Genomic DNA, 24,442 nt, shown 5'->3' with positions numbered 1-24,442 from the left:
CTCCACTGAGGTAACAGGCAGGGTTCAGCTGCATCTGTGAGGGGGAACAAGCATAGTCAACAATCTGTGAAAGAAGCTGCATTGTAAGCAAGCACACAGGTTAATCAGTGAAAATTGGTGTTCACAGTGTATTCCTGTTTATTGCTTTTAAATATTTGTTTAAAGAAGGACGCCAGTGGAAATTGACAGAGTGCAGAGAAACAGGAAGAACCTAGAGACCTGTCTAATCACATCCTGTTACCTCAGCTGGCCTTTGGCAGAAATTAGTCTGGATTTAGATCACCAATTTAGGCTTATGTGATCCAACAAGCTGCTGATGGATACTATTGTTATTCAGCGCTACAAATCGGAGAGCTTCTGTGCTGTCTTCTGTTTCCAGGAAAGCTGGAAGCATAGCTTTATTTAATTAATGTTATGTGAAGCTAATTTTCATCACTCAGTGCTACTGTTTGCTCTCTAGTCAGAGGAGAAAATATATAGCTGTTAAATGCAGTGCTGCAGCATGCAGAGAGAGACCAGAGTGCAACGTCAACAGGTTTTTATTAACTTTAAATGAAACTGAACACCTGCTCAGCGCCTCTAAACGAGATAGGCAAAGGCTATAATTAACACAGGCAGGTCAGAAATCCCGTTTAATCTGTTCAGGCCATCTCTACGTCAAGCACTGATAATATCAGGAGGTGAATACCACCTCATTTTCTCGGGTGCCTTCTAACGTCACTGAATGATGATGTAATCAGGGCTTTACAAGACAGCACCACAGGTGGCTGGCTGCTCTTTGAGTGAGCACTGCTGCTGAACTTTGAGTTAAGGTTTGCAGACAGCTATAGGTTCGAGTATTACACAGTTATGTGCAAAAGTCAAAGAGCACCCTCCTTTTATTTAAAAAGGTCTGAACAGTCAGTACAAGTTTTTCATATATATAGGAAAGCTTATATTTAACATAATCTTACACACAGGCCTCTACAAGTACATATGTATGCAAAAGTTTGAATTTCCTCTGGACAAATGACATGCTTTGTTGATTTTCTAAGTGAAAATGTGTGAAATCATCGTCTACAGAGAACACACTTAAATATGGTGTTTTTCTGCCGATTTTAGTGCATAATTTCTGTTTATTAATTGAGTTTAACATTTTGGAAAATAATTCTTCCACAGCCAACATTTTATGTTTTATATTTTCCCCAATTTAGCAAATAAACAGTAATTATGCATTAAATGTGCAAAAGTGTGTTTTCTGTGGAGGATCTGTTAATTTATTCTAATTTTAAATAATAAAAAAATCAACAGAACATTTGATACATTTGCACAGGAACATATCGTACTATGAAATGTTTTAGTGCTAGATATGTCCACTCTTTGCCTTATTAGTTACCTTTCTTTTGGGATGACTTGCTTTCAGTTTTTCAAAGAAATCCGAATGGATATTTTTCCACAGAGTTCTCTGAAGTTCAGTCTAAGAAGTTGGTTGCATTCTCTCCTTCTCACAATCCAATTAATTAAAAACACATTCAGTGATGTTGAGGTCTGGACTTCTGAGAATACCAGCACCTTCTTTGATGTACACATGTTCTTCTTTTTTGTTTCTTTTCCCAGTGAGGGCTTCATGACAGCTACACATCTTTTCAGACTTATAGTTATATATAGTTAACTTATAGTTGAGTTATCTCACAGTATAAGGATGGACCGAAACACCTGTGGCTTTGTTCAGATCTGAAGCAAGAGTAGATGCTTCAACAGCTTGATTTTCACCTCCCTCCCAGAGATGAAAGCTTTAAGTGCTACTTCTCTGATTGTAACAGTTTTGTGGTGTACCAGCTCTTGCATGGTAGAGTGCCAAGTTAATGGACATGCCTGAAAATTAAATAAATGTAGATTGCCTGTGACCTTTGCACAGTGCTTTATTCTGTACTGTTTGAGCAGTTGCTACAGATTACTAATGCCAGCTGTAATGGTATGAATATGCCTTTCCATGTGTGTTTCTGGCTGTTTTGAAGTGTAGGAGAGAGCTGGCACAGCGGTAGGTCATGTATAAAAACTGTCAAAAAACTTGTTATAGTCTGGTAACTATCACAGCAAGGGCTAGAATTAAAGAGGGATTAAATTCATCAAAGGAAAGGGTTAGAATTATGCACAGAGCAGTATGATTTTAAAGGATTTAGATTTGCCTTGAAATGAATACTTTTTGCTGATGGGATGCATTTTACACCAACAGCCGTAGAGAAGTATTAGACAGGGAGTTGTGCTTCCGTGGCCACCATGGACACATTTTTCCGTCGTCATTTTAAGAGGAAGGAGGCGGGGGCAGAGCCTGAGCTTTGTCGAATCAGAAGGCCCAGTGTTGCTGTGCCAACTAGTCGAGCCCGCAGGCGTTCCAGTGTAGGCCTGCCCTCAGCCACGCTGGCCCAGCGCAGGAGATCCAGCGTCCACCTGCAGTCGCTGCCCCATGTTGCCTCCAGCCGATCAAGCAAAAGTGGCAGCACAAGACGCCGTTCCAGCACCACCACTCCAGGGGCAAACCCACGCTTTGCCGTGCGCCGAAAGAAGGTCAGCAAGCTTCGAAACATCGACACCCATCTTCTTGGCCCTTCCATGCTGCTGGCCAGCCTTATTCAGATGACAGAAGAGGATGAGGAGGTTCGTGACCCAGCTGTTGGACAAGTGGAGTTCAAAGGGAATGCCCCCAAGTCTAGTATCTGTTCAAACCCTTTGCTCTCAGAAGGGGAAAGTGAAAGTGATAGCCCGAACTCCACTGCGTTCTCAGATGATGATCAGTACTCAGAGCTATATGAAGACTGTCTTACAGAAGCAGATTCTTCAGAATGGGAGTTTAGAAACTCCTCAATTTTATGCCAGCGAGACTGTCTGGGAGTGGTCGTAGAGCGAGTCCAGGCCCACCCACTAATCCGTGTACCACGCTGCCTCAGGAGAAACTCCTCCAATCTAGGACGTCGTGAAACTGGCCCACATGGTCGCTACTATCGCAGTAGCCAGCGGAGGCGCCATAGACGCATCTCTACCATCTCCAAGGCTGGCAGCCCTTGGCCAGAGAGAGGCCTACCGCTGCCCAGTCGCAGAAACTCCACCTGCTGGAAGACTCATGCCTCACTCGGCCCACTAATGGGAGCCCATTATAACCCCAGACTGGAGTCATGGAGTGGGTTCCTCTCGTATGTAAAACCTTAATACTTTATTTCAGTCCAAATAACAGTCTCGATTTGTAACGTTATTGGTCAGAACTAATCCCAGAACTAATAACTCATGCTCCCTCTTTTTAGGCTTTTTTAATCTCCTACACTTTTAAAAAGGAGGTTCTTTCTTAAAGGTTAAGAATCATTTGAATGCTTAAAGATGCAGTAAGCAATTCTGGAGAATGGTTGTTGACATTTTAATTCAGCAGCAAAACAAATGCACCCTTCCCTTCAGTGGTCCTTCAAATGCTCCACCCCCTCCAAGCAATGCCTCAGTAATATTAACACATCTTCATCGCCCTAGCTTGATCTAAGAACTTCTTATTCAATCTTCGTTCTTTAGATATTCTCCTTTTTCACCTTTTTAACCATGCGTGGAGTTCAAGATTTAGCCCCTCCTGCAAAAGCAGGAATGGCCCCTCAGAGCCCGGTCTGTGTATGAACACCAGCTTTTTTCCCAGCGCACACACAAAAAGAACAGCTAGTGGTCTTTGAGGATATATTCGCTGAATTTGACAGAAAAGTGAGTTTTATTAAAAGCTTACTGCACCTTTAAGTGGCTCTTGGCATGGTTGTTTCTGTTGCATAGCGTTCTTTAAAGAGCCTTTTAAACATGGTGCCATATAGCATGGAAAAGGGTTCCAACAATGTTGCAAGTCATATAATCTTTATTGTATTACATATAAACAATTTTGCTTAGAATCTCTGGTTTAGAAATGTTCACCATCCCTGATTTGTCGTAAATGTTTATGCCCTTACTTTAAGATAAAACCCTATTTTCATTGTTTTTTTTGTTTTTTTTTTTTTGTTTTTTTTTTTTAAATGAAAGAGTTTAATACAGTTTGCAAACATAAGTTTCAAATTTGACTTCACAGTTTCTGTGTTGTGATCAATTCCAGCATATTTACATGAATTTGTGTGAAAGTAGTTTGCGTGCCACTGGTCACATTACATGTTCTGTTAATTTGATGACTAAAAATAGATGAACATATCCTCTAGAGAGAACACACGTTTGCACAATTTAATACAGAATTTAATACAATATATTCACTGAATTTAATATATTTTGGAAAAACACATTTTATGTTTAATCTTTTCCAATATGTAAAAACACAGCAAATACATACAAATTGTGCATTATAATTTGTTGAAAAATTACATATGTAAGTTTTCTCAATTAAAGCATGTAATTTGACCAGGGGTTTTCAAACTTACACACAACTGTGTATAAACCTGTTCAACCTACAGCAGATTAGCCACGTTTACCTATGTTGAAATTATAAGGAGTGTTTCAGCCTGGGCTATTTTTTGATCTAGACACAATACATGGCAGCCTCTCAGAATATAGATCATTTACAAGTATTTGTCTGGACATGCAAAAATTAATAATGATCGTTTATGTCACATAAACCTGCATGTTATAAGTGGACCTTACCGGGAAGCAATACAAAAAGAAAAACATTATAGGATGTGGGGCCTTTGAAGTGTGTTTCAGTGGTGGGTGCTCCCTTGCAAAGCTCAATGATTTGGACCCCCAAATCTCTGTTGAAATGAATCACCTGTTTTAGCTCTGAGTCAGGAAGGACTCTCACCGTGATAAAAAGGGAGCAGTTTTACCCCTGACAGTTTTTCCATGTTAGAGCCTGCAATTATTTGCCGTCAGAACATTTAGGTAGAAAATCTGAGGAGAGTGATGGGGGGGTGTCTCTACATAAGGTTTTTTTTTCCCTCTTTTCTTTCTCTGTGTTGACCTTCTAATTCCCTGTCCTGTGGATCTGAGCTCCATGGCACTAGCTCATTAGCGGAGCTGGTACTGTAGTGCAGCGACGTGACTAATCAGTGCCACTGATCACCCAGTGGGCCGCCCTCCCTCAGGTTGCTAAGCGTCACTCATTTTCACTGCAGGGATTGGACACAAAGGTCACAGTGAGCATGGTCTTGATTAACACAGGAAGCAAAACCGCACCTGAACCTCCCTCATCCTAAGCTCATCCCATGGAACCTAACCCACAGTGTCAAATTCAGATGAGCTCACACAATGACTGCTGCTTTGCACAGCATTTGTGTGAGAGATATGGGTGTGTCGTATTGGGGCACAGACGAAACTAGACCGGCCTACTTGTCACTTTCCTGCACATTGTGCTTTTTGTCCTGACAGGACAGATATACAAATAGATAAGGACAGTAGGCCATGACTGGTCAATAGATTGTTGTGGTTACGAAAGTGAAGTGGTGTGCTTTTTGTGCATTTTGGTTAGAACAAAATACTTAGGATATCAGAGATCTGTAAATCATGTGCTAGGGTGCACCTTGGAAGTGGAGAGTGAAAATAGAATTGATTGATACAAACATAAAAGAGAGGCAACTTAAAGAGGCCTGTGGTCCGTTCCTAGAGAATGACTGCAAGGAGTCCTGACTGAAAGGCTACTTTCTAACTCAGATTATTGCAATAGAGAAAGTTAAAATCTAACTGCTACAAATTGTCACAAAGGGGCATCTCTCACACAGCCCCTCATAGATATTACATACAGACTCAAACATACCAGCCCATATATCGTTGCCGTCGGAGCAAAACCTCTTATCTACACTTTTGTTATTTTTCAGTTGATCATTTAAAATGCCTGTTGCCCTTTACATAGTATGTGGATTTCATGAGAATGGACCAAAAGAAATGGCCCACAATTACTTGGAAAAAAAAGTCTGGTTCCACAGACCTTTTAAAACAAGTATTATTACAAATAAAACATGTTTTTCTCTTTCTCCTGTAAAGCTTTCATTTTGGAGATTTTATTCCAACATCAGTGATATATACACAAATCAATGCAATCACCTGGAAGATCATAGCAACAGCCTAGCAACACTTTAGCAACCACCTGGAATGCTGTAGCAACAGCCTAGCAACATGTTAGAAACCACCTGGAATGTTGTAGCAACAGACTAGTAATCGTGTAGCAAACACATGGGATGACAGCAACAACTTAGCAGTAGTTTAGCAACAACATTACAACTGTATCACAGCTAGCATTGTGTTCTCTGCTTTGACTCAATTATACCTGTGTGTCTGATGGATGCAAGTATGCTCTTGCGTACATCATACATTGTGTTGACTATAAGCAGTTCAAGTTCTATTATAAATATATTTATTAGTCCATCAGCATGCATGCATTTGTTTTGTTTCAGGAAAGCTATTGCAAAGTCTGGTGTTCAGCAACTGACAGCCCAGTCCAGTGCCACAATGCCAGCAAAGTGTGAAGGTATCAAAGAGATCTCTCAGACAGTCGACTGGACCGTGAGTTCCTCTCTTCCTCTTCTTCTTCCAAAATTAAATTTGCATGCTACAGTGGCTAACGAGGGAAGACTAGTTCTGCATTCACTTTCTCTGAATTGCATCATTGTGATTGGAGGCTACTAGCAGTTTTGTCATAGCAATAATCAAGTTTTACTACTGCATGTTACTGAAAACAAATGAACCAGTGTTACATTTGACCTACATTTAAAAAATTTGGACTTAGTGTTTTCAGTAAAATAAACTTTGTTACAGAAAAGTATATAGAATGGTTGAAATATGTTAGTCCAGTGCAACACGGAAGGTTTTAAGTTATTAGTAGGAAGCTGAAAAATGTTGAAAAATGTTCAAATGTTGTACAGTACTGTGTGAAGGTTTTAGGCATCTAAGCAAATTTTTAAACAATTTACCACACAGTTTATCACAATATATGTTAGAATAAAGTCATATTCATAATTCAAATAAACATAAAAACAATACAAAGTAACAAGAATTTCTTGGGTCCATATTTTTCTTGACACCTTCACAGCTGCTACAGAGACTTATTAATATCATCAGTTACATCATGAGCACAATTTACTGAAGCACTGATTGGTCAAACCAGGAGCTGCTTTTTAACTACATATAATACTGGGCTTCCTCAAGGAGAGGTTTGAAAATGGTTAAACAAACACACCAACATCCAGAAAATCACTATTATCACTATGTGTGTGTTCAGTTGCTTGTTAATACAAATAGCTAATCAGCCAATCACATGGCCGCAACTCAATGCATTTAGGCATGTAGAGGTGGTCAAGACAACTTGGAAACCGAGCATCAGAATGGGGAAGAAAGGTAATTTAAGTGTCTTTGAATGTGCCGTGGTTGTTGGTGCCAGACGGGCTGGTCTGAGTATTTCAGAAACTGCTGATCTACTGGGATTTTCACGCACAACCATCTCCAGGGTTTACAGAGAATGGTCAGAAAAAGAGAAAATACTCAGTGAGCAGCAGTTGTGTGGGCGAAAATGCCTTGTTGATGTGAGAGGTCAGAGGAGAATGGCCAGACTGGTTTGAGATGATAGAAAGGCAACAGTAACTCAAATAAATAAACAAAAGCTCTGAGGAATGTTTCCAACACCTTGTTGAAAGTATGCCATGAAGAAATAAGGCAGTTCTGAAGGCAAAAGGGGGTCCAACCTTTTACTAGTAAGGTGTACCTAATAAAGTGGTGTGTGTGTGTGTGTGTGTGTGTGTGTGTGTGTGTGTGTGTGTGTGTGTGTGTGTGTGTGTGTGTGTCTGTATAATAATAATTATTAATTAATATTTGATCAATTTTGATAAAATAAAATTTTTATTCAAATATTAACACTTTTCTCAGCAAATAAACACATACTACACAAATAAATAGATTTTGGAAATGTGTCTTGGGTGTCTTTCGCACAGTACTGTATGTGTTTAGAATAATGTTAAGAACAGAGTTGTAGATGATTCTGAAATGTTTCAGCATCAACAAAGAATTTTAGTATTACATTTATTTTAATATTATAAACTTAATATCCAGAATGACTTATTTTGCAAAAGTATCACATCTCAGTCTTTGTTGATCAACACCTAAGATACCCTTTAGGTGTTGATCTGTTTTATAATGCTTACTTTTTATTTTTATATGTATTAAGGTATTATTGTGTATATAAGAAATGTGTTAATATGGTTTAGATGTTTTAATAGTAGTATACATACAGATTTAAAGGGCCCATATCCTACATTTTTTTGTTACATTTTCCAACCTCTCCTTATATCTTAGAATTAAACAGGCTGTTTTTGTTATGGTACCTTTAAAATTGATGTATGTAAATGCAGTCTGTTCTGATTGACTGTCCTGTGTTGTGCTTCATTCAATAAAGCAGTTCAGACTAAAACACTCTTTTGGAGTGAAGGCGTGAAGCTGAACTAGTTGGATAAATAAAAATGCATTTTGCAACATTACAGAAACAGTTCATTCAGAATGGGCTGTTTTTGCAGCTTGGTTTCCATATATGGACTGTGTTGAGTGGGGAGTGAGTGGTACATTTTGAAACTTTCGCCATGTTTCCATTGTACATTAAACTCTTTTATTTAAGAAAAAACAAGGGCCCTTTAAATCTTCATCATTAAGACTATTTTGAAAATCTGAAGTCAAAATAAAATTCCTAGTTTTTTGAGCAGCCCAAAACCTCTAGATGCATGTAGAGGTTATTTGGAAAGTGCACTGAGTGTCATCTAGAGTGATAAGAAGCCATTTGATTGCTTTTTAAAATTTTTTTTAATCTTAAATCCTAATTTTTATTCAAATTCAGACATGTTTAATGTAGGTTTGCCAGCTTGGCAAAGCTAGTACTGTTGATAAATATAGTAGCAGATTTATTCCAGGTTTCCTCTTGCCTTACTGTAACCCACAGGAGAACGCTCAGTTTGGACAGCATGTCTGGTTCGAGACCAGTCTTTCAGGAGATTTCTGCTATGTTGGAGAGGTTTACTGCTTTGTCAAATCACTGGTGAGCACATATGCTGCTCTTCCTCTGTTTATCTTTACTTATTCTTATGCTTCCTTCTGTGCGATCAGGCAGAGAATTGCTAGTAAGTAATAAGTTATTTTTAAAAAGGCAGGCTGGCTAATCTGAATTTGGTAGTTCAAATGAATCCATCAGTCTCAATTGTACATCATACTGTGTCTGAATGGAAACTTGTGTAAGAGCTCCTACCTCTGTTGAAACTGTGTAAGCACAGGTACGTGTATGTTACTGTGCTGTCTGTAACTATTTCTTTTTTCTCATCAACAGCAAAAATCACTGCCTCGTTATAAATGTGCTGCCTGCAAAATAGCTGTTCACACAATATGCATGGAGCAGTTAGAAAAGGTAAAAGCTTAAAATAGAGGTGGGTGACATGGCAAAAAATTTAATGTTGCGATATTTTAAACATTTTCACAGCAAAGGATGTGTCACAAAATATTTTTTCCCCCGACATCTGATTGGTTCTGGTTGGAACAGAGAAAAGAGAAGCAGTAGTGCTAAGTTTTAAAAAATACTGTTAAAAACTATGAATGCAATTATTTTTATTGAGTATTTCACATAATATTTTGCACTGAATTTCTTCAAATGGGACTAATTTTGCTCCGGCAGTTGGTCAGTGTTCTTCAAATACTGACTTTCACAATATGTTCAGAAAAGCATATTGTATTATATTGTTGCATAAGAACAATAGCAATATAAGTTGTCATATTGCCAAGCCCTAGCTTTAAAGAGTGGAATAGACAGCTCATATTTGATTGCCCTTTTTTTGAGGTGTGTTTTTTGTTTGCAGATTAATTTCAGATGTAAGCCATCATACAGGGAACCAGGGACCAGAAATGTGCAAGAGGTGACACAGTTCCCTATTAAACTGCAATGATGTATATTAAAGTTGACAAGGTTTTTCTAATATTTGCTCTCTGACAAATATTATGGATGTTATGTTTGTTCGTTTTTTCCTTAGACTTGTACTGTAAGGCATCACTGGGTTCGCAGGAGACGGCAGGATGGGAAATGCCGACAGTGCGGAAAGGTAGATTACAGACAATCTGCTCATCTTGGTGAAAGTGACGCTTAGAGCATCTGCAGTGTTGCAGTGATGCCAGTGTGTTAGTCATCGTAGTTCAGTTTTCAGTGGAGTCAGAAAACATTAACTGTTTGCTGTGAATTCTTATTTTTCTGTTTTGATCCTGGAACCTGGTGAAGAGTTTGCAATCAATGTATTCAATAAAATAAAACAAATGTAATTGCAGAAGAGTGAATAAAATAATTGTAATGTATTAGTCCTGTGTGGCATGAAAGGTTTCTAGTTATTACCAAGAAGCTATGAAGGTGTAAAAAAAAAATATTAAGGCATTTTAGATGTATTCTGAATAACGAACAGCGTTGTAGATGATTCTGAAATGTCTCCGAAAGCTCATCGTTAATTTATTGTCCACAGTGCTTGTTTTTTCAAAAGTGAATATCAGATCTCAAAGTAGAAAACTTGAGAAAAATGACTGTAAACAGGGACAGTTTATGTTTATGATTTTTATTCCTTCTCACCCCAAATCCCTTTTGGTGTCTAATTATTAAATCATGTTATTGTAATGATTTATTGTTATTTTTGTGTATATTAAGTAATTATTGTGTAAGACTTCTTGTTAATTTGACAAGTGATTCTGAACTTTTTAATAGTAGTGTACATACACATTTAAAGGGCCTATATCTTACATTTTTCTTGTATTTATTTTGTAATTTTTGTTTCATGTTTATGTGGTTCTTTGTGCCTAAAACCCAAAGCAGTCATGGTATGTACATATAAATGAATCCTTAGAAAATTAGAAAACTGAAATGATACATGTTGCATCAGACATATAGTGTGTCAAGCTTTGAGTTCCTGAGAAAATTGTATCTAAACAATCTGTTTATCTGTATAGTAAGTGTGCTCATGAAAACACTAATATTAGAATAATAATATATACAAATACTATGAATACAATAAGTAGATTTTAGCTCTCAGTACATTCACTTAACTTTCCAATCACTTCTACATGGCAACGTGATATTAATTAAAGTTATCATCCAGTCCTTGTTTTGGCTAAACAGCATTTCATTAAATCAAATCAAGCATGCTGGTGCTGGATTTGCACAAATCTCTGTGATGGCTGGAAGCATGAAAGAGAAATATTAAGCCAAAATTTTGTTCTTCAGATTAGCTATCAACTCTTTACAAACAAGAAATTTGTGTTACTCTTTACTGCTATAACATTGTTGATTGATTGATATAATGTATTGATTGATTAAGAAACATGCGCTTACATTTGGAGCTAGAAGGCCCATTCCTCCCTTCTTTTTGAACTGTGGATCAGGGAGAGGATGGAGTGATGGTGGGTCTGTGAAAAGTATGTCAAGGAAAAATGGAAGATAGAGATAGGAATTTATAGGGAAAAAAATATTGGAAAAAGGAGGGTTTTGGGGCTTGCCTCAAACTTAAGTTACACGCTTATTGTCCAGATAAATGGTTCTTAAACGTTTTGCGCAGTATTCTTTACTTTATTGAGCTAAGACTTTTGCGCAGTACTGTATATGGGTCATTCTACTGACCTGTACAAAGTCAGAGTTGAAAATGCTGTTCAGACTTTTAAAGGACTTGGACTTTTGCTTTGACTCAGCCTATCCGTTAATTTTATTTACTTTATTAAAATAAATTACTGAATTTTTTTAACCACTAATGTTTTAGTAGTGACTGTGTTAGCTATGTTTTAGCATTACTCAAAAATTCTAGCCAGTACATGACTTGCAAACACAGCTTTGAACAGTTATATAAACATAAAATCATAATATTTTTCATTAAAACACAACTTTTAAACATTGAGGACTAACTGCTCACCATGTGGCCAGGAGGGGCAGGAATGCAGTCTCTGTTCTATAATAAATTATAATAAGGCTTCACCTATGGACTTAAACTCTGTGTTTCAGGAGTGACATGAAAATGTGGAACAGCATTTTTTTTTTAGTAAACTCATGTTATATCTAAACATGTCTACGTTGAAAGAAATCTTAAACACTGAAGAGTTTTTACAATATTATTTTCATAATTTGAAATTTTGGGTTTAGGGGTTTTAAGTATATTTAGTTTATGACTGTCACAATTAATTTCTTGGGTTTTAATTAATAGATCAAAACATAATTCTTTTATTGTATGTCTGCAGTCTGAACCGATTTAGTGTAACGGTCTACATCTTACTCTTCTTCTCTTAACCACTCTTTCCTCAGGGCTTTCAGCAGAAGTTCTCCTTCCACAGTAAAGACATAGTGGCTATCAGTTGCTCTTGGTGTAAACAGGCAGTGAGTATCCGAACAGTATTCCCTAGAGTTTCTTTTGTTTTTGGCTATTCTGGAAATACTGTATTGGGTCACTGACTATGGGTTGATGGGTTTGTGTATGGTTTGCAGTACCACAATAAGGTGACATGCTTCATGCTGCAACAGATAGAGGAGACGTGCTCTCTTGGGGCTCATGCTGCTGTTATAGTGCCTCCTACCTGGATCATCCGAGTCCGCAGACAGCAGGTGCATGCTCACCTACCTCTCTCCTCAAGGCCTATTTATATTGCCTGCATCTCATTTTGTGTTGGTCTACTTATGTTAGTCCATTTAGAATTTAGTCAACTTTGCATTTATATAACAGGCTGTGTGCCATAGACGTTCGGAGCATGTTTAGCTGTATTTGATGTAACTAGGCATCAGATGTTTACAGAATGGGAGGCCAGTGCTATTCTCAGTTAAACCCACTTAGACCTTTTAAAACATTAACTGACTCGGAAATACAGGGTCAGAGACATTTACAGCCCAGGGAAAGGCTAGAGAAAGGCTTTGTTCTTAGTTTACTGCTCTTAGAAATGCATTACAAAGCTACTTTAAACTCTGCTCCATCCAGGCGTCACTAAAGTCGAGTAAAAAAAGGAAGAAGGCCTCCTTGAAAAACAAGGCCAGCAAGAAAGGACCAGAGGTAACCCATTCAATAAAACACTTTATGTTCAATATAACATTGCGATAAACAAAGTGAGATGTGAATTCCAATTCCAAACATCAGGTGCATTTGTTGAAATGTGCTCAGCTGCTGTGTGTTATGTAAGCCTTTGTTCTTAATCCCTCGACAAGGATGGAAAATGGAAGCAATTTATAGTGAAGCCAATTCCTTCCCAACTCATGAAGCCATTACTTGTGTTTGTGAACCCAAAGAGTGGTGGAAATCAGGTCAGTATTTTCCTTTTATATCATATATTGTAATAAATAATAATATATATTGTAAGCTATTTATATGAGCATATGGCATATGGATATGGGTATGATAAGCTCCTGCCTCAAGTGGAGGAGTTTAAGTATCTCGGGTCTTATTCACGAGTGATGGTAAAAGGGAGCGGGAGATTGACAGGTGGATTGGTGCTGGGTCAGCAGTGATGTGGGTTCTTTACCGGTCTGTTGTCGTAAAGAAAGAGCTGAGCCATAAGGCAAGTCTCTATTTACTGGTCAATCTACGTTCCCACCCTCATCTATGGTCATGAGCTTTGGGTAATGACTGAAAGAATGAGATCGCGAATACAAGCGGCCGAAATGAGTTTCCTCCGCAGGCTGTCTGGACTCTCCCTTAGAGATAGGGTGAGAAGTTCAGTCATCCGGGAGGGACTCGGAGGAGACCCCGGGAAGACCCAGGACACGCTGGCATGACTATTTTGCCCAGCTGGCCCGGGAAGGCCTCGGAATCCCCCCTGGGGAGCTAGCGGAAGTGGCTGGGGAAAGGGAGGTCTGGGCCTCATTGCTTAGGATGCAGCCCTCGCGACCCGAACCCCGGAGAAGCAGAAGATAATGGATGGATGTATGGATGGATATGACATATGGGCATGTGATTACATTGCATTACATTTGATTTGTCTTTTTTATAAGGGAACAAAAATTATCAGGTCTTTCATGTGGTACCTAAACCCACGACAAGTGTTTGATCTCACTCAGGGAGGACCTAAAGAGGGGTAAGAACTGAAATATTATTTGTCCTCATGAAATGAGCTTTATTTGTATATGTATCTTTGTCATTATTTATCTTTGTTAAGCATTTTTTTCATGTTTTTGCTTTTTTCATGTTTTTGTTCTCTGTTTGTTATTAAGGCTAGAAATGTACCGCAAAGTGCCCAAATTGCGCATCCTAGTATGCGGGGGAGATGGAACGGTCAGTAAAATTCGTGTTCATGGTCACCTCCTAGCACAGAAAGGCTTTGATGTTAAGGCTGTGGCAGTGATGCTAATGCCATTAATAGTACTTTATGCAGTCTAAACAGAGCTGTTGTTAGATGTCACGACAGATATTGAGTAAGTGAGATTGTGCAGATAAGATAATGCATTTGCTGCTTGTTGAACGTGCAGGTTGGCTGGATCCTGTCTGTGCTGGACGAGCTGCAGCTGAAACCTCAACCTGCTGTAGCTGTCCTCCCTCTCGGCACAGGAAACGACCTGGCCAGAACACTCAACTGGGGAGGGGTGAGAGAACCATAATAATGTACCCCTATTGCATCTATCATATTAATAATATAATGTTTTATGTGCAATAACAGCTTAGAAAGTGTACAGTTAAATACATGTAATTCTGAACTTAACACTGAAAGATATATATATATATATATATATAGATAGATAGATAGATAGATAGATGTGTTATTCAATATTTCAAGGTTTTTGGGAACAGCTAGAAGTTATTAAATGATAAATAGTTTTTTTGATCACCACACTTTCAATATAAACTGTACCTTCCTAGATTCTTACAAGTTATTTGAAACCTGTGAAGTTGCTCTTGACTGTTATATTAGAACATTTTTAATTGGTTTAATATTTAATAATTAATTTTTGAATTATTGAAAACGTTCATTCCAATCTTGAAAGGTAGTGTATGTTGCTTGTGACCATGAACAAAAGTCCTCATCTCAGTCAGTTGGATGACAGCATAATCAAACTATACACAAGTGGCTTTGATTTATCTATGTGACAGCTCATGTACTGTTGGCTCCACATGTTTGTTCAGGGCTACACAGATGAGCCAGTGTCTAAAATCCTTTCTCATGTGGAGGATGGGAACATTGTGCACCTGGACCGCTGGAACCTGACCGTGGAGCCCAACCCGGAGGCTACAGAGGAAGAGAAGGATGAACACCAGACAGACAAGGTCAGCTCAGACTACCAGCAGGAAACTCTACACTCAGCTTCTCCACCACGTTTTGGTTTCACAAGGCAAAATTGGAGTGAGCCGAAACTGCGGTGGTGAACGTATGTTCTGCAGCTTGAATTCCGATTGATCGGTCATCGAGTTCATATGAAACAGATAAAGGAAGTACAATTAAATGTACAGTGCGTCTGTGAAATAATTCAAATTAGACTTTTTGTCTTTATGAATTTAGCTTCCCATCAATGTCTTCAATAACTACTTCAGCTTGGGTTTTGATGCACATGTCACACTGGAATTCCATGAATCCCGAGGTACCTTCAAAGATTTGTTTTTTCATTTGCCTGGCATCTTCAGAGATGTATTCTTCTGAGGTATATTCTCATTTTCTTCCTTATCTGTTTCTCAGAGGCCAAACCTGAAAAATTCAACAGCCGTCTTCGCAACAAGATGTTTTATGCAGGGGTGAGTCTGCGGCCATGCCTTTGAGGTTTCCTGCTGTGTGTTGCTTTTTGTATCTTACTTATCATCTGACTTTTTTTTTTATTGTTACGTTCTAGACGGCATTTTCTGACTTCCTTATGCGCAGCTCCAAAGATCTCTCTAAACACATTAGAGTGGTGGTGAGTAGTGGTCTTTTTCTTGAATATTTGCAGCCTTCTTTTATAAATATTGCATTGATCATTTTGCTGGCATGTGATAAATATAAGGATTTCAGTAATAAAAGGGGTTTTTACAGTTGAAAAATGATTCCTGCCACTCATTCAATAAATCCTTAATTTGTGTGTCTGTTTTTATTCTTCTGTTGTTTGATGTGTCCAGTGTGATGGAACAGACCTCACTGGTAAAGTTCAGGAACTGAAGCTGCAGTGTCTGCTCTTCCTTAACATTCCTAGGTAATGGTTCCTGTAACAGCTTCCTTGCTGTAGCTCATGCTAGCTTTCTTGGCTAGTAAGCAATAGCTGGAGTGGTTTTCTAGATACCATTTTACAGTAAGATTACCCTTATAAAAGGGTTATGAATAGTATAACATGAGTATAAAATGTGAATAAAATGTTTTATTAATTAAGTCTTAAACACCTTAAAAATTAATAAGCAGCTATAACAGTGACCGGTTACTTGCCAAATAGTCCCACTTACATCTACTTTGTTAGACCTAAGATCTTGCTGATTACTTTGTCTTCTTCTGTTTTATCTAGAAACATCTGAGTAGTGTAGTTACGATATTATAGAAGGATATGCTGAGTGATGTGTGTTTGTCCTATAAGGTACTGTGCTGGTACAACGCCGTGGGGTAATCCGAGTCCAAGTGAAGACTTTGAGCCTCAGAGGCATGATGATGGCTGCATTGAAGTTATTGGATTTACCATGACCTCTCTGGTAAAATCACCTCCACATCCCTGCAAATGATGTGTGCAAATCAGTCAGTAGTCAAAATGTGAACTGATGGGAATTAAAACTATGAAATAATACTTTGGCAAAAAAAAACAAAACAAATCTGCTTCTCCTTGTCCTAGATGTAGTCGGTCAACCAAGAACACCTGGTGTCTAAACTTTAATTCTTTAGTTTTGCACTGGAGCAATGAGACTATAAACAGTAACTATAGCTTATGTAACCCACTTAGCATTGTGCAAATTGCACACCTAAATCATCACAAATGTGCCTCAAACTCATATTTCACAGCTCAAATACACTTGTTTATGTGGATCTTTTGGCTAATCAACTTAATTTTGGGGTGAGGGAATGTTTTTTGGCTTAAAGTATTATACTTTAAAAAATGGAGTACATGGCTTAAAGTAGAATTATGTTTTATGATTGGTGTTCAGGCCACTCTGCAGGTGGGGGGTCATGGAGAGAGGCTGCATCAGTGCCGTGAAGTGATGCTCACCACCTCCAAGCCCATTCCTGTGCAGGTGGACGGCGAGCCCTGCAGACTGGCCCCCTCTATCATCCGCATCACCCTCAGGAATCAGGCCAATATGGTGCAGAAAACCAAGAAGAGGATCTCCCTCCCTCAGCTCAATGAGTGAGTGCTCTGTGCCTCTCACAGAGCAATTCTGAGCACCTCCTGTGTGTTATTAAATACAAAGTAGACAAAGTCATACATTGTATTGTTAAACTAGACACACTTTATATTTTTTATTCTACTGAAATTGTAATGTACACTCACAGAAGTGAAGGTGATACCCCTCACATCACTGGGGGTTACCCTCAAACATACATCTTCAATACCTATAATTAGAGACAAGTTACACTGACTCTGTACACCATGAATTGGCTTTTTATTTCATTTTCCAGTTTAAAATATTCAAGTTATGAAAATGTACAGAGTGAACATGGTGTACCTTTAAAACTTATTTAAGGTCATTATTCCATCTTGATGCTGATTGTAAAGTACAAACACAGCTCAAGTTACAAATTGCAACACTTAACAGAAAAACACATTCTCAGAAAAAACAAACAAGAAACAAAACACATTTTCAGGAACTGTTTTTCCTCAAAGATACATCTTTAGTAAGGAAACTTAACTGGATCATATGCAGTTGCAGTTCCTTGTTTGTTGTTTTTAACTACTGATTTGGTTCCAGGGCTTTTTATTTTGCTTTTTTTTTTTAATAGAGCTATGAAAAGTTGCAAATATGTACATTTCCCCTGGGAAATTGAACAGTAATTTAATACATGCAGTTGGTCCATTGTTGAGGTCCATTTACATTGTCTGTACTTGGACAGGAGCTTTTGACAGTGTACTCCAGTTTGGGCATCTCTGGTCAAATGACGTATTTTGTTGATTTTCTAAGGGAAAATAAATTGACATATCCTGTACAGAGAAAACACTGCAGCACATTTTAATGCACACTTGCTGTTTATTTGCTGGTTTTAACATAATGGAGAAAAAGAAAACTTAAAATCTGGCCTATGAAAAATGTTATGGTAGTTTGTACCGATAAATGAAACTGGAACTGTGCATTAATGTGCAGAAAAATAGCATATTTGAGTGTGTCAGCTGCAGAGGATTAACTTATTTTCACTTAGGGAAACAACAAAACGACATTTGACCAGCGGTGTTCGATCTTTTACATATAAGCATATATCCTCAGTAGAAAGACTTAAGTGCAATTCAGTGATCACTATTTTCACTTGTACTGAATATACACAGTACAAGCTTACAAGTGTATTAACTTGTGTTTAGTGAATTATAAAATTGTGGATAAAGTTGTTTAAGTGTGAAGTACATGGCACCTGGGAAGCTTTGGTAAAGCTTTTTTTGATCACGTTTCTGTGTGTGTGTGTGTGTGGTGCTAGTCAACAGCCCATCTCTGAACAGCTGCAGATCCAGGTAGGCAGAATCAGCATGCACGACTATGAAACTCTACACTACGACAGCGACAAGCTCAAGGAGGCCTGTGAGTGACGCTAAGCTTTTTCATACTATATACAGAACATTGTACATACTATATACTGCAAACTACATCACTGTCTTCGAAAAATCTTTCTTTTTTGTTTCTTGTAGGGCAGCAGTTTCTGTGAGTGAAAACTAATCAGAACGTGTTTTTTTTTTTTGTTTTTTTCCTCTGGTTTCTCAGCAATTCCTCTGGGCGTCATCACCGTCTCTAGGGAGAGTGATTTGGAGACTTGTCGCCTGCACATTGAGAAGCTGCATGAGGTAAATGTTCATAATGGTTACAATCAGAGTCTGAGTGGAACCGCCAGTGATAGATTAGCCTCCCCTCACAGCATTTACTGTGCTATTGCATAGTAATATACTCTAGTTATACTATAGTTATATGCAAAGGTTTGCAGGTTAGATTCACTGTCAAGGACAGATGCCATTTCTTCTAAAGCACTAAACCGGGAAGCGTTCCTCTTTGTTTAACTTTTTAAGTTGAACTTTTTTAGGTTAATGACAGACATAGTGACTAATTACTGATGAGGCAAGACAAGACTCAGTCTGTTTTCTTTTTCTCTTTTCAGCAGGGGTGTGATGTGAATTCAGACTCAGCGACCATACCAAAACTGTCCCCAAAATGGTGCTTCCTAGACTGTAAGCAATGGTTATTAAAAATAATATTGATAATAAAATTGAGAATTTCACTCCAGCTTTAAACGATTGTAGCAGTTAAAATAAGATCCGTGCTTGTGTTTTTGATCTGTGAATTTTTGCAGCCACAACAGCAGATCGCTTCTACAGAATAGACCGTGCTCAGGTATGTGCACAGATATCTTGATAATTATAGTTCTTAGACATGGCACACAAAATGAAAAAACAGTTAACATGCCATGACTGTTATATTAAAGGGCCCATATACCATAATTTTCCCATGTTTTATTTTTTCAGTATTATAATATTTATGTGGTTTTGTATAACAAAAATGGTCATAATTAATAGTCATTTTCTAACCGCTCTGCATCCCTTAAACAGGCTTAAATTATTAAATAATTAATCCAGCTGCTGTTGCTGTGCTTTCAACTGGTAGATGTAAATGTGCTATATTCTGATTGGCTGTCATGTGTTGTGCCTTATTCAAAAAGTTCTCAGAGCTGAAACACTCCTTATAACTTCAATATAAATGAGCTGAGTTGAACTGCTTAAGGCTGCACAGGTGTGTAGATGTAAATTAGTTGTTTCTTGTGACATCACAGAAACAATGAATTCAAAACAGGCTGTTTTACAGCTTAATTTTCGTATACCGGTCATATTGACTGGGGAGTGAACGGCTTGTTTTATAACGTTAACACTGTTTACTTATTAGCCAAGAATTCTTTATTTAGAAATAACAAGGAAAATATGGTTTCCCATAAGCTCTTTAAAACCTCATAATTTTTTTCATTTATTTTTCAGTTTGCATCAGGCCAGTGCCTCTTTACATTGTGTTGCTTTTAAGTGAGATTTTAGTCATTATACACACAGTAAATACTTACAAGTAACATATGAATTCTGTCACAGTAGACTATAAAAAAGTGTTTATTTTTTGTGCTGTCTTGTTCTATAATGCTTGCATCTTCCATGGTGTTGATTCCAGGAACATCTGAATTATGTGATTGAGATCTCCCAGGATGAGCTTTTTATCCTGGACCCAGAGCTGGTCACTAAGAAGACAGTGGGTACATCTCCAGGAATGCCGGGAATGGTGGAGGCAGTGGGAGAAAGCTCCAGCAGCTCTGACCAGTTCGCCTTCCCAGCGTGCTCTCCTGCCCCCTCTCCACTGAGCAGGTGAAATGAGAGTGAAAGCAACACTAGTGGTACAATTAGAATTCAGTGCATGCAACACACAAACTGGTGGTCTGGAAAACTGCCTTCTAGTAAAACAAATCAACTCAAGGCTTGTTTGCTTAATAATAATAATAATAATAATAATAATAATAATAATAATAATAATAGATAACTTTTCATACATATAGTAAAGTGTTTTGTAAATTGAAAGTAAAAAGAAAAATCAATCAGGAACACAAAGGATGAAATAATGATAATAATAAAGAGAATTAGTAGAAAGTAAAATTAAGTACAAGGCAAATGAAGATATATGGTGCAGTGCCAAAGTCAGAGACCACTCTTCATTTATTTAATTTCCAGCCAAACAGTCATTAAGTATAAGTTTTGCAGCATTAGGAAAAAAAGCTAGAAAACATATTTTTAGCAGAAAATACACCGAACCCACAACAACTAAATATAATTTCTAATTTATCAGTATTTACTGTGATCATTCTTTGCCTTTATTACATCCTCCATTCTTTTCAAAAGACTTGATTTTCATTTTAGGGAAAGGACTTGATTTTCGTTTTAATCTACAGGGATATTTTTCCACATCTCTGAAGTTCAGTCTCAGAATTTCTGCTTCTCGCAATCCATTTAATCCCAAACACATTCACTGATGTGAAAATGTGATTTTTTTTTTTTGTGATTGTCTTTCCTCAGTAAGGCTCCTTAACAGCTACACATCCTTTCAGACTCACCGTGTTCGTTCCTTCTCACAGTAGAAGGATGGACAGAATAGATTTTTTCAGATCTGAAATAAGAGTGGAGCTTGATTTTCTCCTCTCTCTCTCAGAGATGAAAGCTTTAAGTGCTGTTTATCTGATGGTTTTAGTGATCTGCCAGCTCTTGCACAGTTGATAGGCCAGGCCTCCCGTTTTCTATTTATCTTTAAATCATTATTTGAATTTTAGGTTTGAAAACTGATTTGTGTTTCTCATTCATTCATCTCCTAGAAATAGTTCCTGTAAACTGAATAACTGAAGGGGAGTCACAGTTCAGATTGATTTTACAATTAGTTTTAAAAAAGTAAAAGCAGGAACATAGAATGAAATGAGAAAGAATGAAGTAAAACTAAATAGAAGGCAAATAAAGAGGTACATTTAAGAAGCTCAGCTAAAAAGACATTTTCAGGTGTTAGAAATTCAGCAGGAGACTGGGTCTTCAGATTCTGAGTTTTATGTCACCAGTCCAGTGAATACATAGTCTGACATGGTTTAAGTAGATATACTGGGGGAGGGAAGGGAAGTAGGTGAAGTAGGAAGGATCAGAAGATCACAACTGTGGGACAACACAGCTGCCACAACAAAAGGACAACATATTTGGAAGCATAGAAGAAAGCACAAGTGTGAGAAAGGACACACGCTTCCTCTCAAAGGTAGCAGATGAATGCGAGTTTTATTTATCAATAGTAAGAGCATTAGTAGACGAAGTTGCACAAGAATAAATTGTGCTACTTTATGCAAGAGTATTATCTTATTTCTTTAGCCTGGACGTGAACTAATACAGGACAGTGTACATATACAGAGTAAAGGTGGTGTGTTAGCTAATGTGATTTATGCCTCAACCTCATTTTGTTAGTTTGTTTTCCAGCTCAGTTCTTCCAAACGTATGTCACAGACAGCAGACATATGACCCAGTCAGGGGTGCTGTTCATTGGCTGGTTCATTCTACCCCTTGTCACCCAGTATAATTCTGCCTTGACACATATGGCGTCTACCCCTCCCCTGCATAGTGTTTGTGTTCACTTAGTAGCTCATCATCCATCTGCCAGACCTATTTGCTCTTCCATTACTATTGTTTTGTTTTTTTTACTGTAAATGAAATGACCCCACCCCCTCCATTAAATCCTCCATTATATACACTCATTACAGAGCAGTAAAGATATCACCAGTGCCGTTAAGCTCTCTATTGTTCTCTCTCACTGCACGTCTCCTGCAGGGTTAATGAGAAACAGGCTGCATGTCCGAGAAAGCGAATGTCGTGGGATGGAACCAACGCAGGGGAACAGAAAGATGCAGTGGTATCTATAAATAAAGGCCTTTGCAGGTGAGAGATTAGATCAAAGTGTATGAACAGGAAGTGACACTCTGGCCCATATAAAAGGCTGTTAATGAGAAGTGCTCAGAGAGAGTCTCTAGGCACAAAGAGGAATTTGATCATGAACCAGAACACTGCAGGTTCAGGGCTGCTGCCAGAACTAAGAATGAACGTTTGTTTTTTGGCTCACTTGAAAAACAGAAACATGTTCCAACATGAATGCAAAAACAAAGATGTTAAACAAAGAAGCTTGTGCTTGAGCAAATATTTTCCTTGGACTCTTTTTCCCTCCATGTTACTTGAAAGCAGAGGAACAAACACTGTGTAACACCGCTTCATTGCACTGCTGTACTTGTCACATATCACTGACATAGGCTAATGTTCAGTTGTGTTGTGCTGCCTATGTGTGAAGGACATGATTCTAATAGTATGCTACTACTCCACAACGCAATAAGTTTCAAATTAGAAAGTTGCTGCAGAAGATGCTGTCAACTGTCCAGAACAGTGTTGCAGAAATGAATAAAAAAATGTCATTTATTACAACTCACTATTACTCATTACTTTAATGAAATTGTAATGGGATTACAATAAGAGGGATTACAATAATGAGATAATCTATATAGAGGAAACCTGTGTTTTAAACACATCATGTGTAATTAATATTTTTCTCATGGGGACAAATAATGACAACATTTTTATTAAGTTAGTACCTGTGTGAATGATTCAAACTGTGAAACGCATTACACCACTGTAATACGCTACCCCTAACACTGGTTCATAATGATAAACAGAGCTTGATGATTCTATAATAATTGAACAAACTCAAGAACAGTAAGAATTAAGTTATAATAGACACAAGATCCATAATGAAATGTGGTGATCAAATCACAATCACTTAACTTTTCAAGGAATTATGGTAAGTAGTTAGAGTATAATATTTATCATTGAATAACTTCTTACTTTTTACAAAAATGTGAAATGTTAAAAAGAAAAAACTTTTAACATCTACCTTACAGTATTTCTATCTACATTGTACAAGTTATTTCTGAGTAAAATAAGTTATTAATATAATTCAAAACCCAAAACACACATACATGCTTTAAATATTTGAAAATGAATGCTGAAGTACTGAAATCTTCCTCTATTTGGCTTCTGAACTCATAGGTCGGAGGATGCTATCTGGAATGCAGCTGATAAAGGTATAATCACACATTTCTGAAAATCATACAGAGATTATAAAATCTACAGGTGCCTGATAGGGGTCAGCTCAGGCTGAATGTTCTTACAAATTATGGAACAGTTTTTTTTCTATTATTCTACAGTCTCTGGGTCTTTATTTGACATGTTGGCAAAGAGTGAAGAGAAATGATGCTCTTAGCCTGTGGAAACAGAGAATGACTCACAGCTCCACTTTTAAAGTATTAAACAAATGTCTCTGGCTAGATTTTGTTTACCTTATTTGATTGTTAGACGTGTCCAGTCAAATAGATCAATGACCAATTACTGTGAAAAATCACAATGTGCTTACAAGTTCTGGGCTGTTTTATTCTGAGTTGTAATTGCAGTGGTGGAAATATCACTTAGGAGAATACAAAGTGCTCTAAAACTAAACAGCCTTCATTTATTTATTCATTTCTTTTTATACAGAGACTGAGATATTAATTGAAAGTGTGAAGTCTGGAAACTTTGAAAAGGTATGAAATTTCTTCATAAACCTAACATAAACTTCTTGTGAGATTTTGTGCTTTTGTTGTTACTGATTTTTTTTCTCTTATACCTCTATTTGTGCAGCTAGTGCAGCTACACAAGGATGGGACCAGTCTTGAAGTATATGATGCGTTGGGCTGTACTCCACTCCATTACGCTGTAGATGTGGGCAGCAAAGAAATGGTCAAATACCTCATAGAGAATGGTGTGTTACTCAGTAATTAGTCAAACTTGCATTAGTGC

At 37.7% G+C, this 24,442-nt stretch overlaps 1 protein-coding gene across 4 annotated transcripts in view; it reads left to right on the top strand.

Annotated features, from left to right (window-relative positions):
- dgkzb (diacylglycerol kinase, zeta b) overlaps positions 1–24,442 on the top strand; it is a 43,178-nt gene that overhangs the window by 16,484 nt on the left and 2,252 nt on the right. For 2 of the 4 annotated variants that reach the window (XM_017706679.2, XM_017706678.2), the window contains exons 2-29: positions 6,372–6,480; positions 8,897–8,992; positions 9,278–9,355; positions 9,801–9,857; positions 9,972–10,040; positions 12,266–12,337; positions 12,446–12,562; positions 12,930–13,001; positions 13,154–13,249; positions 13,937–14,019; positions 14,156–14,216; positions 14,411–14,524; positions 15,063–15,203; positions 15,436–15,514; positions 15,610–15,665; positions 15,761–15,823; positions 16,023–16,096; positions 16,469–16,580; positions 17,028–17,227; positions 18,505–18,605; positions 18,786–18,865; positions 19,174–19,243; positions 19,366–19,406; positions 20,223–20,413; positions 22,394–22,501; positions 23,657–23,691; positions 24,140–24,186; positions 24,284–24,404. In XM_017706679.2, the coding sequence (XP_017562168.1) occupies positions 6,372–6,480; positions 8,897–8,992; positions 9,278–9,355; positions 9,801–9,857; positions 9,972–10,040; positions 12,266–12,337; positions 12,446–12,562; positions 12,930–13,001; positions 13,154–13,249; positions 13,937–14,019; positions 14,156–14,216; positions 14,411–14,524; positions 15,063–15,203; positions 15,436–15,514; positions 15,610–15,665; positions 15,761–15,823; positions 16,023–16,096; positions 16,469–16,580; positions 17,028–17,227; positions 18,505–18,605; positions 18,786–18,865; positions 19,174–19,243; positions 19,366–19,406; positions 20,223–20,413; positions 22,394–22,501; positions 23,657–23,691; positions 24,140–24,186; positions 24,284–24,404 (2,543 nt within the window). Of the gene's footprint in view, positions 1–2,215; positions 3,171–6,371; positions 6,481–8,896; positions 8,993–9,277; positions 9,356–9,800; positions 9,858–9,971; positions 10,041–12,265; positions 12,338–12,445; positions 12,563–12,929; positions 13,002–13,153; positions 13,250–13,936; positions 14,020–14,155; positions 14,217–14,410; positions 14,525–15,062; positions 15,204–15,435; positions 15,515–15,609; positions 15,666–15,760; positions 15,824–16,022; positions 16,097–16,468; positions 16,581–17,027; positions 17,228–18,504; positions 18,606–18,785; positions 18,866–19,173; positions 19,244–19,365; positions 19,407–20,222; positions 20,414–22,393; positions 22,502–23,656; positions 23,692–24,139; positions 24,187–24,283; positions 24,405–24,442 lie in introns of all 4 variants that reach the window. The other 2 variants (XM_017706676.2, XM_017706675.2) reach the window with 2 other exon arrangements.

This window comes from Pygocentrus nattereri, chromosome 11 (assembly GCF_015220715.1).
Source record: "Pygocentrus nattereri isolate fPygNat1 chromosome 11, fPygNat1.pri, whole genome shotgun sequence".
NCBI classification, from domain to species: Eukaryota; Metazoa; Chordata; class Actinopteri; order Characiformes; family Serrasalmidae; genus Pygocentrus; species Pygocentrus nattereri.
This window is presented reverse-complemented; position numbering and strand designations above follow the sequence as displayed.